The 17,730-nt window shown below is 42.0% G+C and overlaps 1 protein-coding gene across 1 annotated transcript; it reads left to right on the top strand.

Annotated features, from left to right (window-relative positions):
* Positions 1-4,275: 4,275 nt before the first annotated feature.
* Positions 4,276-17,608, top strand: gapdhs (glyceraldehyde-3-phosphate dehydrogenase, spermatogenic). Its single transcript, XM_030393839.1, has 11 exons — positions 4,276-4,378; positions 13,417-13,470; positions 13,934-14,030; positions 14,466-14,572; positions 15,330-15,420; positions 15,516-15,634; positions 15,803-15,884; positions 16,021-16,172; positions 16,297-16,459; positions 16,885-16,982; positions 17,108-17,608. Exons 2-11 carry the CDS (start codon positions 13,442-13,444, stop codon positions 17,175-17,177), a joined length of 1,008 nt encoding a protein of 335 aa, XP_030249699.1. The 5' UTR covers positions 4,276-4,378; positions 13,417-13,441; the 3' UTR covers positions 17,178-17,608.
* Positions 17,609-17,730: the final 122 nt, after the last annotated feature.

Below are 17,730 nucleotides of genomic sequence, written 5' to 3' on the forward strand. Positions count from 1 at the left end.
CTTGATGCTGATATGCGGCGTTTTATGTATTACAACAATATTTCATCTATAATGTGAAGAGTGTATATCAAGCACACTTTATGTGTTTTCATTTAGGTATTTCTTATCTTCCATATGCTGGAGGCGAAGCACTGTCCTCTGGAGAATCTTGACGTTAGCTGTTGAGAGGGGGAGGAACATACCCTTTCTCCATCAGGTTTACTGAGCCAGCCCAAGGATTCAAGCCAGCGCTCTTACCTTCAAGCCTTTGGCTACCGTTGCCTTCCACCATTTGCCGCCTTTGCCAGAAACTTTGTAAAACTCTGGAAACGCTGCAGCCCCAAGGCACACGCTTTATAGAAATGCTGTCAAGGATTTAAATCTGACTAAGGATGGCTTTGCTGTATTTTATCCCCTGTCCTTCACATCTTTTATTTTCCACTGTAAGGCAGATACGCCATAAAAATAATTGTTATAATGAATGTTTTAACTTTGGCTAAAACCTGGCTCTCCAGGCTCTCCATCCAGACTTTGTGGTTTACTGATGCTAAGCAGCTCTTGGCATGAGTGTAACTCTGAGATTAGTGCCCCTTTAAACACTTATAATTCACAGCCTATGAAAATATTATCTGAGAGGGCCAGCTCTCTGCCTGAGGGGGTCAGGAGGTTGTTTTAATGGTACCATGGGCTCGGTGTGTTGAACTGTTCAAGCTCACAGCATTAGGCTTGTCTTAAATCACTTTCAGTGGGTTGAGAATGTGAAGAAAAACTATATGAGTTATAATCATATGTGTACGGAGTAATCTAAACGTGAAAATTAGGGATAATGCTCCAGCTATTAAAACCTTGACATGACTGGAACATGTGGAAATTATTTCAAAAGTTTGGATTGTAATGACGAATGGTTTGTTTTTCCAGTGTTGTGTATGAGGGAAAGGCTGATTTCTCATATGTTCACATCTGCACACGCCCCCACACACCTCGCCTCAGACCTAAATTTCCTGTTAAGTAGTGGTAGGAGGTGTATATGAAAGATCTGTCATTTGGCTAGTGGCTCATTTCAGCTGACAGTTTACATAAGGAAGTTTCAATATCAATAAATACTTTGTTCTGCAGCACAGGTGCTTTCCGTTTCCAGGACATAATCTACGGAGTGTGGAGGAAAGAAAATACTGAAAAATAACCAAGAAAGGTTGACCTCATGAACACATACAGAGCACACTTAAAATATAAGGCTTTCCTCACAACATATACAGCATAAATAAACTATATACTGTCTTTAAACATATTTGATAAATTTTGATCAAATAAAAAGCTAAATCATTATGGTTCAACTGTGCAGACTGCTATTTTTCTATATTCATTTCCTGGTAACTTCCCATTGTACGTAGTGATTTAAAGTCTGTTGAGAGTTTTGTCAATGCAAGAAGTCAGAATGGGGTTGTTGAGTTATAAGGGTGAATTAAAAGGGCCTGTCTTAAAATAAATAACTCTATGGCAGTAATTCACAGATTTTCACATAACTTTGTCCTTATGCGGCCAAACAAAGCACACACGTTATGGTCTATATGAGAGAATAACTTTAACTCTCTGCACTTAATCAAAAGTATTCATGATTTACAGTTTTTTCAAATTATCAAATGAAAGGCATGTTGCAGTAAAGATATTAACTCCCTCGACACCTTGATAGTTTTGTGCATTTATTAAACACTTCCTATATTTGTTTTCAGGTTGAAAAAAATTACTTTTTACATATTACAATTAACCGAGAGTGAATAGACACCAACACTGACCCTCCAACTGATGCTGCCTCATAAACCTAGTTGATTGTAAAGGCAAGTTCGCCCCCTGCTGCACAAAGGAGAAAATTGCACAGTCTGTGTATAATGAGTCAGTTTTGTGTTTCATCCCTCTGTGGGGAGGACACAACGCCAGTGCATTATGGTGCAATTTAAAAGAAGGTTTAGGGACCAGGCAGGCAATATTATGAAAATCACACGGATACACGGTGGAACTGAAATCCGCACAATTACCCGACAATCATACTTATGCAAGGGTGCAGCCTGCCCAGTGTGTTGAGCAATGAGGAAAACTTTAGAATTTCAACTTCCTGTGGAGCTGCTTTACTTTACTGAAATGGTCACTGACATTGGTTTGACAGCAAATGTTTCTCCATAGGCTGAAGGCAATGGACAAAGTGAATGTTCCAACCACTGCACATCCACACCGGTGCCTCCAGACACTATTCAGTCCAACATTTCCTTGCATCACCTTGCACAGAGCTGTTTAGTAAAGGGCCTCATTGCTGTGGTGAGACCCAGTGCGAGGTCAAACCAAACATAATGATAGGTTCAACATGTACAGACCCACTTCTTTCGCAACAACATTCTGTCTTTGCCAATCTGAACACTTGCCATAATTCTTCATGGAGTGTTTCCACTGCAGTGAGCACCACAGACAAAAGAGGTCCACTTTGAAAATAAACAGAGGACCTCCAGGCAAACCATTGGCATGCGGTAATGTCCAAAAATGCTGGCAGTCGACGGAAACAGTGGTGTCAAAGAGTCTTGTTAGGACAAAGCGAGCCTGGCTTTTACAACAAACCTGCACAACATTTCAGCACTTTTTTATTTGAGTTTACTTCTCAACATTCACAGGGAAAGTTGCACAGCAGTCGTGGTGTGCAGAATGGTGGTTAGTCCAGTAGATGGCGCCATAGTTTCAGTTCTGGTGCTGAATGCGCCCCCTTGGAAGTGCCACAACACAGAAAAATGAGTCGTCCTAATTACGATATGCTTTGATTTGACTTTATCCTGTCATTAACAACTACTTTAGAAGAATAAGGGAATAGACAAAAAGCCACTTAAAAAATTAATAAACAAAATATTGAAAGTTTTGTCTATTTATACTTTGATAAATCTGTTTCCTTGTATACTGTATACATAATTTATCTAGGATTATTTCTTTATTTTTTGCTATCATATATTCTATACGATAGATTGATAGATAGATAGATAGATAGATGGTACTTTTTCCCTGATACACGTCACCATACCACGTGTGACCATTTGAAAGGTAAAATAAATGAATGAACAACGATGGGATGAGAATTATTTAATGAAATTATCGGCGTATTATCTCGAACATTCCTATTTGCAAGAGCAGGATCAACTTTCTACTGTAAAATGTAGTTTGCTTTCCAATGCGGAAATCAAACGATTTAATGCGGAAATCAAACGCCAACCAGAGATGACGAAATGTAAGATGTGCAGCTTGTGAGTGGAAATGATGTCCATGTCAGTGAGCGTTGGGCTACTTCCTACTACTGCACTGCAGGGATTTCCCATGTTACACTACTGTACGCACCATCTCTCACGTAGCCTCACTCTGAGCCTGACACGTGCTGTGACATGAAGCGAGAAGGAGGAGAGAAGAGGAGAGGGGAGGAGAGGAGGAACAGAGGGCAGAGGAGGAACAGCGGCATTGGATGTAAAATAACACACTGCAACTACTGAATGTAGTCTCATTTCAAAATATTCTTATTTTTATTGATATGGGTTGTTTTATTTCGTATAATGGCACATGCAAGCACACAGTTCTTCGAGCCAGTTTTTAGCAGCAGAGCATCCTGCCTCCATGGGTACGTGACATGTTAGTTTCATGACTGCTTATATAAGAGTGCTGCATCTATCCCTATAGGTACACACACACACACACACACACACACACACACAGCATCCATAGGCGATGCAGTATGCAGTCCTTTACAGATCATTGCACAGTGGAGGCCTGCTTATAAAACATTTGCCTCTAAAGAACATTGAGTCCAGCAGGACCCCGCCACATGCAGAGTGACCAGACTACCAATTACATTAGTAGTGGGTTGCTGTGACTATTGTCTAGCTTGTGTCCTGTCTCTGCTCTAACCCTGACCCACATGAAGGACGCCTGTGTATCAAGCTACATTTCCCTCATATTTCATTGCATGCACGTGACCAACTGCAGCCTGTCCATGGAGGGAATGGGACAAAATGCTTCATCATTCCACATCCACGTTGTGATGCTGCCAGATGCTCTCTCATTTTCCCTTACTCCTCACCTGTCTGTGTCGTTTTCTCTTATGAATACTATCTTTCATCATCGGCACAGCCCTCAGGCCAGTGTCATAAATAAGAAGTGTGAATAAGACGCAAAACAGACCAGTGTTTCATCCCTCTAATGACCGACAGCCGCTGGGAGACCGTGACCGGTCCCTCGTTCCGAATGGATCCTAGCAGCAAAGGATGGCATGACGTCACGTCGCCAGAGCAACCAGGCTCCCCGAGGCACGTGTCTTGTATAAAAGCGGAAGGCGGCACCGTGAACTGCGCACACAGACTGAAGAAGCATCGGCCGTGAGGTAAGCTGCCAGACAGATTTACCCTCCAACGCACAGAGGCCTTAGGACCAGCTATTTTATTTTGCCCAAATTATGTACATTGTGGACGTTGAAATCGTTTTACACGACGGAGCTTCACCACAGATTCAAATGCTAGCTCATCTGTTGGTGCACAAATGTCGGCCTCTCATTCATCAGCTGGGGTAACTAGCTAACTTAATGCCTCTTTAAATGACAATTCCTCTTCTTTACGGTTAAATTCGTCGCATATTTTCATGTGAATGGCTGCACTAGACGACTTGCGGAAGCGAGTGGTCAGCCTGTATCCTGTCGGCTGAATACCGTTCATCAGCTTAATTTTAATCAGCCACGTATTCGTGTAACGTGGCGCACACGCAGGAGGAGCAGGCCAGTGGATGAGAGAGTTTTAACAGATCAAAGCTCTTACAGGGTGGTTACAGGGCTTTATCTCGCAGGATGCGTACGTTAATGATATACGGAAGCGAGGATGGGAGGGGATGCGGCCATGGCCCTGCGGTCCGAGAGGAGGCTGGTCGTTGTGTAATGCTTTCTGCACAGCCGTTGCATCATTTAGTTTAGTCGAAAATCCAACTATAACTGTAAACACCCCGAAACACTGAAATGATGCAGTTGTAACGAAAATCTGCGAATATTTAGCATGGCCCACTCATGATGTATTTCATTCATCTGAAGCTAAATTATTACTGAGCGGGTAACGTGACATTGGGAGCTCCCATTGCTGCATCTTTGCGGAAGTGGATTAGTCTCCATGTTATGTAACCTAATCCAGAAACGTATAACGTTACTACATATATATTACCGCGTTTTATCACAAGAGGATACTGAGCAGGGCATGTATTAACATATGTTGAAAGGAAAATGATTTTACCTGTAAAACCTGACTGTAATTCAGCCTTTGCTGGTGCACTGAGCTGTAAGGGGGGCCGCTGAGGCGGGGTGAATGAGTGTACTTGAACGGAGGTGAAGCTACGTGCCTCCCCTGGTCCTCATGATGAAGTCTGTCGTCGTTGCGCAATTAGATTTCACAGATGAGTCGCTCTCTCGCAATGACGAGAAACAGAGGATACAGTGATGCAAGAACCGAAACGATTTAACAACGTGGGTTTTTATTTCATGTGTAAAAGATGAAGTCGTGCTGAAACTTTCCTGTAAAGGACAGCGAGCCGGTGTGGTGTCGCATGATTCTGCCGCATTTTTACTCGACGGACCTGTTGAAGCGGTTTACAAAGAGGCCTGTTTTTTTTATAAAGCAGCAATACCACACGGTTATATACAGTTTTTTAAACTACTTAACCAGCCGCACAGTGTATAAGTGCAAAAAGACTTAAACTAGATACCTGAATATTAGAACCAGTCAGATTAAGTAGGTGAAACTAACAGAAAAAGAAGATTTTCTTGCGAAATACATATGTCAAACCATCACAGCCCTGTCATGGAAACATTTGGGAAAGCTTATTTATTTTATTATTCGTCTTTATATGTAATAACATTTCTAATAATAATAGTAATAACACATACACACCTTATTAATTGCAGTAATCAGTATTATCTAGCAGCTACTTTGATTCATCTCATGTAGGTGTGGTACATGCAGATGCAGCCATGTCTGGCCTAGTCTCCCTGTTGAAGGTCATCTCTCCTGCTGAGGAAGGTCACTGCAGGCCTGGAGCTGCTGTAGTGATGCTGACCTGCCGCTCATCATTATTCTCAAACTCCTTGGCAGCTTGAAAATGGTCATTCAGACTGTACTTGCAGATGGGGGGCCACACCTCTTTGCTCAGGCCCTGGATAACTGAAGGTGACCAGTAAACAGGCCCAGTGCTGCTTGCAAGGGAGATGCTAAGTGTCGTAGCCTAAGCTCTATGGCAAAGCTAAGGCACAATGATTATAATTTTGGAAAGAAATTAGCAGCCATTAGCAGATAATGATTTAGCAGTTTTTCCAATTAGCATGATTCATGATTATAACTTCCCTCTAGATTAATTTCTCCAACAGAGTTTTGAAGTACCAATATAACCTTCTTTTTATCAATATATTAATGATGATAGTAATTGTGACAAGATCTAAAAATAGAATTAGTTTAGTAGTTTCATCTATGTATTAGCGGTTCCTAAATAATACACTGAAATGTCATGACAGGCCAAAGATGTACTTGTTCTGAATTACTCTATATTATCACTTTTTATCAGACATGAGGACATTTATTGCATATGCTGCAAACTAATTTCCTTTTCATGTAGCTCATACTTACTTGCAGGTGTTACAGATCAGGGTCATGTAAATGGCTGTGACTTTGTTACCAGCATGTTGCCACTTTGCTGAGCAAGTAGTTTACTTCTAGCCAATGAGAATAGCTGGAGCATACTAGCAACACACCGGAAAATGTTTTCCTGCCTAACAAGGACTCCAACCATGTTATTAAGGAGTTATGGATAATAACATATAACAAGATACTTGTGGTATGTAAGTGAGAAGCCATGGGACCTTCGTGCCTCTGGTCTTAAGGTGGACTGGATTCCTAAGCCTGTTTTTCAGATATGAGATTAGTATCTGCGTGCAATTTGTGTTAGTTGTAGAGAGTCACCCTCTTCCCCTTTAGAGGCTGGGTTCAAAATCAACTCAAATTAGTTTAGCTCACCCTGCATTACGAGAACAACCACTTCTAATTTTGCATTTTTTGTGGGACTAATTTACATGCAGCCTTGAGTCATGCGTTTGTCTTGAGTTAGTTATGACTCGGTTTTTCTAGATTAACACAAGTTTTCCTCTCAGAGGTAATGCAGTTGTATATATACCGATGTTGGTGTGAGTGTCCCTCTTTATGTTGCCCGGCAGCCGACTGAACAACCAGCCATCTTGTCCAGGATGTGCGTAAGAGAGAAGGAACTCTGCAGTGACTCAGCACTCTGCACCTAACCGTCGCCAGTTTAAGGAAATAAACCTTCCAGTATGGGAGCACATACACAGCTGGGACGTTAAAGGTCCCTACTTGTACAAAAAATACGTTTTGCTTTGTTCTTTTAATACAGTATATTGCAGTTATTCAAAGGTTCAGGTGTTTGTCTAGCAGGCAGGATATAATAAAGTAGGAAACACAGCATTAAACTGTGCTACTGTTGAAAGAAGGAGAAGGGAAGTGACGGGCTCTGAGCCTTGGGAAGGTTAACTGTGATCTGCCTGCTGATTCAAGCTCATACATAGACAGTGTGTGTGTGGTCGAGCATTACCTCCTCCGAGTAGTCAGATGTCAGTCTCCTATTGAATCCTCTGCAGTTTGATACAGCACACCTTTTACTAATTCATGATGGTTGGTGTGTGCGTGTACATGTTAACTATTGCAGTGCAACACTTTTATATGCTGTGTTGAACTGCAATAATAAGTGACCACATTTATCAAACCACCTTCTTTGTCTAGATGTCTAATAGAAACAGTGACCTTATTATTTGTCTGTCCCTGTCAGCAGGAGACCATGCCTGCTGCTGAGGACGACACAGGCTGTGGGGTTGTGTCTGCATGTGTCTGACAGTTGATGTGATAGTACTGGGCATTTAACTGACTAGTTTACAACATCAAAGTGACACTGTATCTGTGATAAGACTATAAAAGGCTGCTAAAGAAAAGATGAGCAGAAGGAATGTTCCTCAAGATGCAGACAACACAGAAAGTTTAACGCTTTACTCGTACCTGCATGTGAGGTTGTGTAATGGGCATTTTTTTTTGTTCAGTCTCTAATGTATTTGATTTACTGAAATCACAGAGAGGCGGGCAAGAGAAAACATTACCTTATTGGATAGTCTGCCTGGCCTCCAGCCAATCAACGCACTGCAGTGGAAAAACACTGGGGAGAGAAGGGCGTGACAAGGGAGTAAAAGCTGGAGGAAGGTTTGAATAGACAAGAGACACTATAAGAAACGCAGCTGAACGAGGAAAGCTGGGGGGGAATGGCATAGTGGGCAGGGCAGACTCATTGAGTTCAGTCACTCACTGATGAATTTCCAATGAATACACAAGCTTAAGTCTGAATCAAGCTTCTGCTTACATGAATAGTTTTTACTCTTAAAATGTAACAACTCAAGAAAACAGCCACTATATACAAAATAGTTAACCCAGTCATCACTATAGTAAATTATGTGAACGGTTTATGTATCTTGTCTGAAACCATAACCATCTGAACCATGATATTTTAGAAAGATTAAGTGTAGGCTATCTGTGCTCCTCAAAACGTAGGTCCATATAAGGGTTGAAGAGTTCACATGCTGTCCAAATGCTCTTCTAAGAGTGTTGAGACATGACAGAGGAAAGAAGAATGAGTGTCTGTCCAGTGAAGTGTTGGTGCTTGACATCAGAGGAGATGTTGGCAGAAGTGAAATGCTGTGCCATCTCCTGTCACTGGCTCTTTTTGTCTCCGATGAGATTTTATCACCTGATGCAGAAGCCTGTTATCTTTGTCCTTTTCTGGTCGACTGGTTATGAGTCATCTTTTCCCCCAGCGGTCCCTCCGGTCCACATGCATATGCACAGGCTCCGTGACCCTGCCTTTCACCCCACCCACCCGATTAAAATGTGTCTGTGCGAGGAAAATGGGTCGCAGCTCAGAGGGAGGGTAGCGTTGTGCTCAATGAAGGGGACTGGGCAGACAAAGAGTGGCGAGGACAGACAAATGGATAGCTGGAGGGAGGGTGTTGAATTTTAATGATTAGTTTGGGTGGCAGGGAAAAGGGGAAGCGAGGTATGGTACTCATGAAGCCAAAAAAGTGAGGGGGGAGACTAAAACCGGTGGACAACAAAAGAAAGTAAATATGTCAATCAAACGACAAAGAAAAATTAGTACAGATGGAAGAAGAGACAGAAGAGAAGTAGGTGGGGCAGACAAGCGAGTAGCTAGTGCACTTCCTCATTAATTAGGATTGAGCACATTAAAGCTTCTCTGACTTGCTGGTTCTTCCCTTTGTCTAACCAATCAGGAGAGGAGATGGTTGCTCCTCCCTTGCCAGCTGACTGGCTTGTAACGGTTCGGTATATTCTCAGGCTGGTGATCATGGAGATGTGAGATTTATGGAGCAGGGAGGAGAGACAAGTGAAGGTGAAGAGAGGAAGTTTGAACCGAGATATGCATTGCCCATCTTACTCAAACTGCAACAGTTCTCTCTCTGATTGGTCTCTGTCATGCTGTTTGGCCAGCCAATCAGAAGAGGAGGTGGCTGCAATGCAGGATTCAGAATATGTATTTTGCTCACACCAGTGCAGGAAGTTCAGATAAATCAATTCAGATGGTGACACTACTGCCAAAGAGAGCTGACTTTATCCAAAATAATATTCATAGATGCAAGCTGATTGGGTTTTAGAAACAAGCTTATTGTGGGTTTTCACACATAGAACTCTTCCGCTGTAAACTAGTGAAGCTGCAGTGTAGTAAATTTGCAATGGGTTGTAAATGGTCAGAAAAATATCGAAGGAAACTTGCTGCACCTCATGTCTGGCCGTCTGCCTCTTCCTCCTACATTTTAATGAGTGTCAGCAGATTGCAGCCTGCAGTTAACAGCATGTAACTTCTTTGCTCTGCTCTGCACAATGCTACCTCTGTGTGCTGAGACATGTCTGTGTGAGGGCTGAATACCAGATAAGGGCTGATTGGGCTACATACGGGGCAGGACTGACATGGGAAAGGTTGCTGGCAAAGGAAAAGTGGATTTTGCTTTTGGTTTTACATGATCTAATCTATGTTTTCATAGGTTGTTTTACCGCATAATGTGCAAATTATATGCAAAAACTGCACAAGTACACTGCCTGGCCAAAATAAAGTTGCCACCAAAAAAAAAAGGTCACACACTCTAATATATCGTTGGACCGCCTTTAGCTTTGATTACGGCACGCATAATTGTGACATTGTTTCGATAAGCTTCTGCAATGTCTCAAGATTTATTTCTGTCCAGCGTTGTATTAATTTTTCACCAAGATCTTGTATTCATGATGGGAGAGTCGTACCACTGCGCAAAGCCTTCTCCAGCACATCCCAAAGATTCTCAATGGGGTTAAGGTCAGGACTCTGTGGTGGCCAACAGCTGCTTTTTGAAAATATGTTTTTCTTAAAGCTAATATACATGTGATATTACAGACTATGGCTTATGAACTTTTTTCTGTATTACAAAATCTTTAAAATGGTAATCACCATTTAAGTTGTGAGTAAGTCAACGACTTGTTTTTTTTATGGCAGTGTCCCTTAACCTAACTCCAGCAATTATGCACAGTCTTACACATTTCAATTTTATCAGAAAGTTCATGACCATTGAAACCGTTGGTGTTTTATTCTTGGTCACTGGCTGCCCAGTGTAACCCCTCCCACTTCTCCCATTGATTGGCCAAAAGTGCCACATTGTTGCTAGGCAACAATAAGGGACATGTAGAGGGGGAGTGTCACCAAGTGCATCAGGGCAGACTGACACACACACAGACACACACACATGAACTGGCCTTAGATGCTATTAAAACACATTTTCACACCTATTTTTATGGGAAGCAGCGGAATATTTTTATTTTCCATGCACAACAAAGTATTCAAATTGTTAAATTCTCCACATTTAGAGCAACATGGCTTGGTTTGAGTCCCACCAGATCTCTCTTATGTGGCTCCACCATTCTTTTTCCACTGCTGTCCCATTTTCAATCTGCTTCAGCTAATCAGAAAAGCCAAGCAGTGTCATTTGTCAGTAGAGCAGCCATTTTATGTTGGAAAACCAGGGCAAGTGCTCCGTTTAGAGGAACTGAAAAGAGACCAAAAGCCAACGAGTGAGACAAATTGTTAAAAAGTGCGCAGACAACAGAGGAAAGGAGAGTTCAAAAGAGAGGAAAGAGCTGTGAATGTACAATGGGTAATGGTGAGAACCAATTATAAAGGAGAGGAAAGGAGGAAAGGAAATATGTGAGTATCATTGTTATAGTGCGTGTGTGCACCCTCTTTCTCTCCTTTGGCGACCTTGTGTCATCACTGATACAAACAGCAGAACACAAAATGGCTGCCCTACTTGAAGAAAGGTACCACAAATTAGCAAACACGAGAAAAACCATCCAAATAAGACCATATTACAAATAACCATGCAAGAAATCTGACGTTGAATTCCACTTGCATCAATGTGGTTTCAGTGTCAGTGAGACCAAACATCCATTTGTGCTTAATGAATCCAGATTAAAGTAGATCCAAGATGATCTACTATTGTTCATCCTCGAGAGAGTGTTGGAGAGTGAGAAGAGATAATTTACCTTAATCTGGCTGCTCCTTTAGTCTATTTAAAGTGCTCCCATAATGCATTTCACCAGATCGACAGCCTGCCCTGCATTCACCCACTGAGACACACACATGGACACACACACACACACACACACACACACACATGCACACTCTTACACACACACACACACACACGCACACACACCTACACACACTCACCCACACACACACACAGATTAGGAGATTACAGTAGTCTAAAATGACAACCAACCAGTTTCAAGGACAATCCCCATTGCCCTTGCTTAGACTACCTGCGCCTGTCACCACACACGTTAGTTACTGTTCAGGCTAGCACCTGGTCACAGTTACCATATCTGTTTACCTGTTTGAGTATGTATTTGGATACATGTTGTAGACAGAAATCTATAATAAATGAGTCCAAAAATTGATTCATTAATTCTGAAACATCTCTAACGATAATCTTAATCATAGAATGTTCAGACAGAGCTGAATTTAAATCCTATATTAACATATCAGCCACCTATTCTACCTATTCTAAATCTTAAATGCAGTTTCAGGTAGTTGCACCAAAAATACAAGTCACATGTCTTGGTTTAGATTTGTGAAGCTAAATATGACAGTGTGCTTTCCAGCATAGACAGAAAGTCAGAAAATGGGCAGGAGAAGTTGGAGGAGAGGACAGAGGAGGTGTGGAGGGGAATAACGGGCAGTTTAGTGTACAATATGAAAAGGAGAGGAGGGCAGAGCGAGGAGGAGGCCACATAGTTGAGTCAAGGCCAGGCCTTCTCTCTTTATAGTCAGCAGACAAGTCTCTGTTTGTTGCATACCTACCACTTTCTCCCTCCCTTCTTTTCCCATTGTTTTCTAAACATGTCCTTGCTTGCATAATATAACAGCTCCCTGCTCCTGCAGCAGATCCACCTAAAGTATGCAATTTTACAGCCTGTATTTTTCTGTCACTCACAACAAACAGAAACACACCCTTGCACAGCTGCTGTTGACTTCAACCCAGCTCATCTTGGCATACTAACTATCTGAGCACTCTGTCGTACTGTACCACGTTGGTGTTGTTTCACTCTTTAGTGCTAATGCGTCACAGCACCTGCTTACTTTGTGGTGAGGCTACTGCCACCACTGTCCTCCATGTTATTTAATCATTGCTGCACAGACGTAAAAGCAGACACCACAAAACAATGAGAACATTCAGAAGATGTTCAAATGGTTTCCACAGAGCGTTTTCAAACGCGTACTTTCTCACGTGGAGCTGCATGAAAGCAGAGAGCATGAGGAGAGGGCAGATGGTAACCGTGTGACAGTCAGTGTGTATGTAACAGGGTGACGAAGAGCTGCCAAATAAAGAAAACATGTGAATTGCGATGACAAGCAAAGATACACACAGATTTTTCTAGTGGTTTTTGTAGCCTGAAAAACAGGGTTCACACTAAAATGGCAGACTGGACATGGTCACATTTAAACAACACACACACAGTCACTGTACTGTATAATGCCAACAACTTGACAAACCTGATTAAAGCTACCTTCTGCTGCCAGGCCAACAGTTTGTCTCTGTCCAAGCACCTGTGTGTACCTGTGGTTCCTGTTGTCGAACCTACCATTGTACATTGTGTTTAAACTCAATGGAAAAGAACAGAGGGCATTTTCTGGCTTCTTGTTATACTACAGTGATTTCTGACATTGTTAAGAAGAAAGGCCTTTTACTTTCTTTTTCTAACATTATTGGTTTCTCTGTTTTTTCTTTTTTTTCACCAGATAACTCCCCAAAACTGCAGCAACCATGTCAGATCTCTGTGTTGGAATCAATGGGTGAGTTTGAAGCACACACATATTTCATGAATAGGATGGTTCTGACTGATGTAAGGATAATTAGGATATGATGTTAGTGTAGCACATTTTTTCAATTTCAATTTCTGGTGGTAAGTATTTTTTATGAGGAAGAGAGGGCCATTGCAAAGTGTCCAGCTTCCATAACGGTAATTAGACCTTTGCAACAGTGGAGCTTCAGGTGTATATGAGTGGATTTCTGTGCTGTAGTGGATTAATAGGCAGGTCTTCTCTATGGTAATAAACCACTGCAAGTTTTGTTGAAGTCTGTAATGACATGATGTTTACGTCTTAGGCTTTGTTAGAAGATTCATGTAAGGTCCCAGGAGTGGTTTCACATCCTGAGGAAGTTTCCCACCATTTTCCCAAAACAACTATTATTAATCTCTCTCTCTCTCTCTCTCTTGCTCTCTCTCTCCCCCTCTCTCTCTCTCTCCACTCACAGCTTCGGTCGTATTGGCCGTCTGGTCTTGAGGGCTTGCCTTCAGAAGGGCATCAAGGTTGTGGCCATCAATGACCCCTTCATTGACTTGAAGTACATGGTGAGAAAACGTGCATGTGCATACTTACTTACAAATGATTAACAATTTATCTAGATTTTTGTGGAGCACCTATTGCATGAGAACATGCAAAAAAGGAATAGAAAACAAGATTTAAGTTTTTGGTGTGCATTGTTGAAAATGGCTTGTCTACAGAATAACAAAAAACACATAGCTGACATTATTTTTGAAATTATTTAGTTAAATAATTATTATAATTCCTTAGTAACATGTCAGGTGCTATGGTAGAACACTACCAGTGACTCCTAGAATTGTATAGATTGTTCAGGCTTTTGTGTTTGTGTGTGATAGTGCTTAATGTATGAAATAGGAAAATATTGTATTCGAATAGTTTTGTTGTTGTCATGAAGCAACCAGAATCACCTGCCCCGTCAATACTCTACCTTTATAACCCCATTATTTCATCTTACCCCCTAGGTCTACATGTTCAAGTATGACTCCACCCACGGCCGTTACCATGGTGAGGTCAGTGAAGAAGATGGCAAGCTCATGGTCGACGGCAACGCCATCGCTGTCTACCAGTGGTAAGTGGTGCCAGCGTTCAGTGGTTAGCTACTGCAGATATCAGAGGTGTTGATGTGATGATGTCTGGTGGCAACAAGCTTAAGTGAGGCTTAAAAGAGAACAGCTGATTAATGAAGTGCCACTTCAGTTAAATTTTTCATTGTATCAGAGAGGTCTCTGATATAAAAGCAGACAGCTAAGTGTTCACTTGGAATCATTCCATACTTTATTTTTGATTGAAGTTGAGTTCCAGACAATGGAATGAGGTTGTCTACTGCCTGGGGCCTCAGCTTCATAGCTATCCCTCCACTCAATTGTACCGACTGTTGTTTTAGTCCATTGAGTAATAGGCCTCATCCCTGCAAAATGCAGCACCACCAAAGAGAAGGGTCAGGGCACGATTACATTCCTGTTTTTCTTTGAGCACTGAGTGTAAATTTGTAAGATTTCCCCAGTTGAGTCTCCTGTTTTTAGGATCTATTTTTTGTAGGGATATCAACCATTTACATCTCAAGTAGTTAATTAATAGATTATCCCCTGTTCTTCACTAGTATGTCATTTTCCAAAGAGGCTCTGCACACTGATTTAGAAAGGACAGGATTTACTATTCAGACAAGATTTCATGTAACTTGCTCTATATCTGTTTGTTTTTGTTGTTTCCACTTTTGCTGTATGTCAGTGTTACTGGCCAATCTTTGTCCCACATATTTAACAATACTTAACAGTAGTGATAATCCATTTCATCGTTGAATGACTCTGTTCTTTCTCTGACTCTAGCATGAAGCCAGCAGAGATCCCCTGGGGCGATGCTGGAGCCAAGTACGTTGTTGAGTCCACTGGAGTCTTCCTCAGTGTGGATAAGGCCAACGTATGTACACACATACACACATATAGAAACAGATTCACAGGCTGCCAGGTGGTTTGGTTTCTAACCTGTGCCCTCTTTCTCTCGGCCAATCACAGGCTCACATCCAGGGTGGAGCACAGCGTGTGGTTGTGTCCGCCCCCTCACCCGATGCTCCAATGTTTGTCATGGGAGTTAATGAGGAGAAATATGACCCGGCCACCATGAAGATCGTCAGGTAACATACCTTTGGCCTTGGTCATTTACGCTTTACATTTTGAATCCTTACAAACTTGTTCTTTGATGTAAGCAGAGCAATACCATGATGTACTTACTTCATGTATGTGAGGAGAACTGAATCTAGTAGTCTGGTAGTTAATGATCTTGTCTGTGTTTCTGTTGATAGCAATGCCTCCTGCACCACCAACTGCCTGGCCCCCCTGGCCAAAGTCATCCATGATAACTTTGGCATTGAGGAGGCTCTCATGGTAAGTTGCAGTCAATCTGAACTAAAGCGTCACTTTGAATGCAGTAAGCAGTATCAAAAGGACTTTTTCACAGATGGCTTTCGCTTCCAATGCTATTGCGTTAATGTTTTCTGTAATGTGACCCTCCTGTCTGTAGACTACAGTCCATGCATACACAGCCACCCAGAAGACAGTGGATGGTCCCAGCGCCAAGGCCTGGCGTGATGGCCGTGGTGCCCACCAGAACATCATTCCAGCCTCCACTGGTGCCGCCAAGGCAGTCGGCAAAGTTATCCCCGAGCTCAATGGGTGAGAAGAAGCACATTTGTTATCAAGCTGATGAACACAGGCACCTTTTGTGGCTTAAGAAAAAAGTTAACATAAGGTGACACAGATCCAACATGTCTCTCTTTTGCCAATCCTCTCTTTCTAGTAAGCTGACAGGCATGGCCTTCAGGGTGCCAGTGGCTGATGTGTCAGTGGTGGATCTGACATGCCGTCTGTCCAAGCCTGCATCTTACGCTGAGATTAAGGAAGCCTGCAAGAAGGCCGCACATGGGCCCATGAAGGGAGTGCTGGGTTACACCGAGGACTCTGTAAGACTCAAAAGTTTTTTTTTACATATTATTGACAGACAAAATTGTGGGTCAGTCTGTGCAGAGCAGATGTCAATTTTATACCAATTACGACAAAGACTTTGAAGAAAAATCCAGTCTGGTTCAGTTTTATTGATTTAAGAAAGTTGATTTACAAAAATGTAAAATGATTTAAATTAAGGATTTTATTACTTGGGTCTTGATGACATTCAACATTAGTGTTGATAGGGTGAGGTGGGGTAAAGAGGTTTAGGTCTTTGTCCCTTCTTGTTCTTGATTAATTGTGATTTATTTTACTGATGAAAATGGAAATAGAAATAAAACGGCCTCTGTGAGGATTGTTTAGGTGGGATTGAGTTTGCATTTTGCATTTGCCTGGCTATAATATAGTATTTCTGACTTGGAGTGTGGTTTGTGTTCTGCAGGTGGTGTCCTCTGACTTCATCGGTGACACCCACTCCTCAATCTTTGATGCTGGCGCTGGCATCTCCCTCAACGACAACTTTGTCAAGCTCATTTCCTGGTTAGTTTGTCAAATGTCTTTATCCGTCCAACATGTAAAATAGAGTTAGTGTTGATCTAAAGAGGAAACACAGTTTTATCTTTTCTAAAGTAATCCATTAATTGTTTCTGTCTCTCTCTCTGCAGGTATGATAATGAGTTCGGCTACAGCCACCGTGTTGCTGACCTCCTGCTGTACATGCACTCCAAGGACTAAACACTTCCTGTCCAAAAAGGAAGTCAAGAAAGGGACCATCCCAACCATTCTCCCACCCCCCTCCCACCTCTTTTACACACAGGCCCCACTCATAGCCAAGTCATAGTATCACAGCCCTTAGCTCTACTACAGTATACGTAGGCAGCAGCAACAGTGTGTTGGAGTGTTCTGAGTTTATCTGTTTTTTTCCTTTAATGACAAGACGATCGGTCAGTGACAGTATTTGTGTCCGTGTGCCCCCCCTCCACCTCCCACTGCCACTTTAGATGTGTTGTTATGGCTCAGTACTATGGTAACTACCGTATCCATCTCCCTGTTGGTGTGTTTTAAAGGCTTACTCATCAGTGGAAAGATGAAGTTGAGAGGCAGAACTACTGTATCTCCGCTTAAGAGTAAAGAGACAAAGAAATAAAAACTTGAAAAACCTCAAACTGTGAAGTTGTCCTGTGTCGTTATTATCATGATCTGTTTCACACTGTGTCCTGAGCTTTGAGGTGACAACATTTATAAAAAGGTCATGAGACAAAACATAAATGTAACTGGACCCATCAAT

The sequence above is a fragment of the Sparus aurata genome, chromosome 17 (genome assembly GCF_900880675.1).
Source record: "Sparus aurata chromosome 17, fSpaAur1.1, whole genome shotgun sequence".
In the NCBI taxonomy this organism is placed as follows: domain Eukaryota; kingdom Metazoa; phylum Chordata; class Actinopteri; order Spariformes; family Sparidae; genus Sparus; species Sparus aurata.

What these genes read in the sequence shown, in the direction of transcription:
- gapdhs (XM_030393839.1), top strand. Translation starts at nt 13,442, where the DNA reads ATGTCAGATCTCTGTGTTGGAATCAATGG. An exon ending in TCAGTGTGGATAAGGCCAAC is followed by an intron (nt 15,421 to 15,515) that starts GTATGTACACAC and finishes GGCCAATCACAG; the next exon opens with GCTCACATCCAGGGTGGAGC. An exon ending in TTTGTCAAGCTCATTTCCTG is followed by an intron (nt 16,983 to 17,107) that starts GTTAGTTTGTCA and finishes CTCTCTCTGCAG; the next exon opens with GTATGATAATGAGTTCGGCT.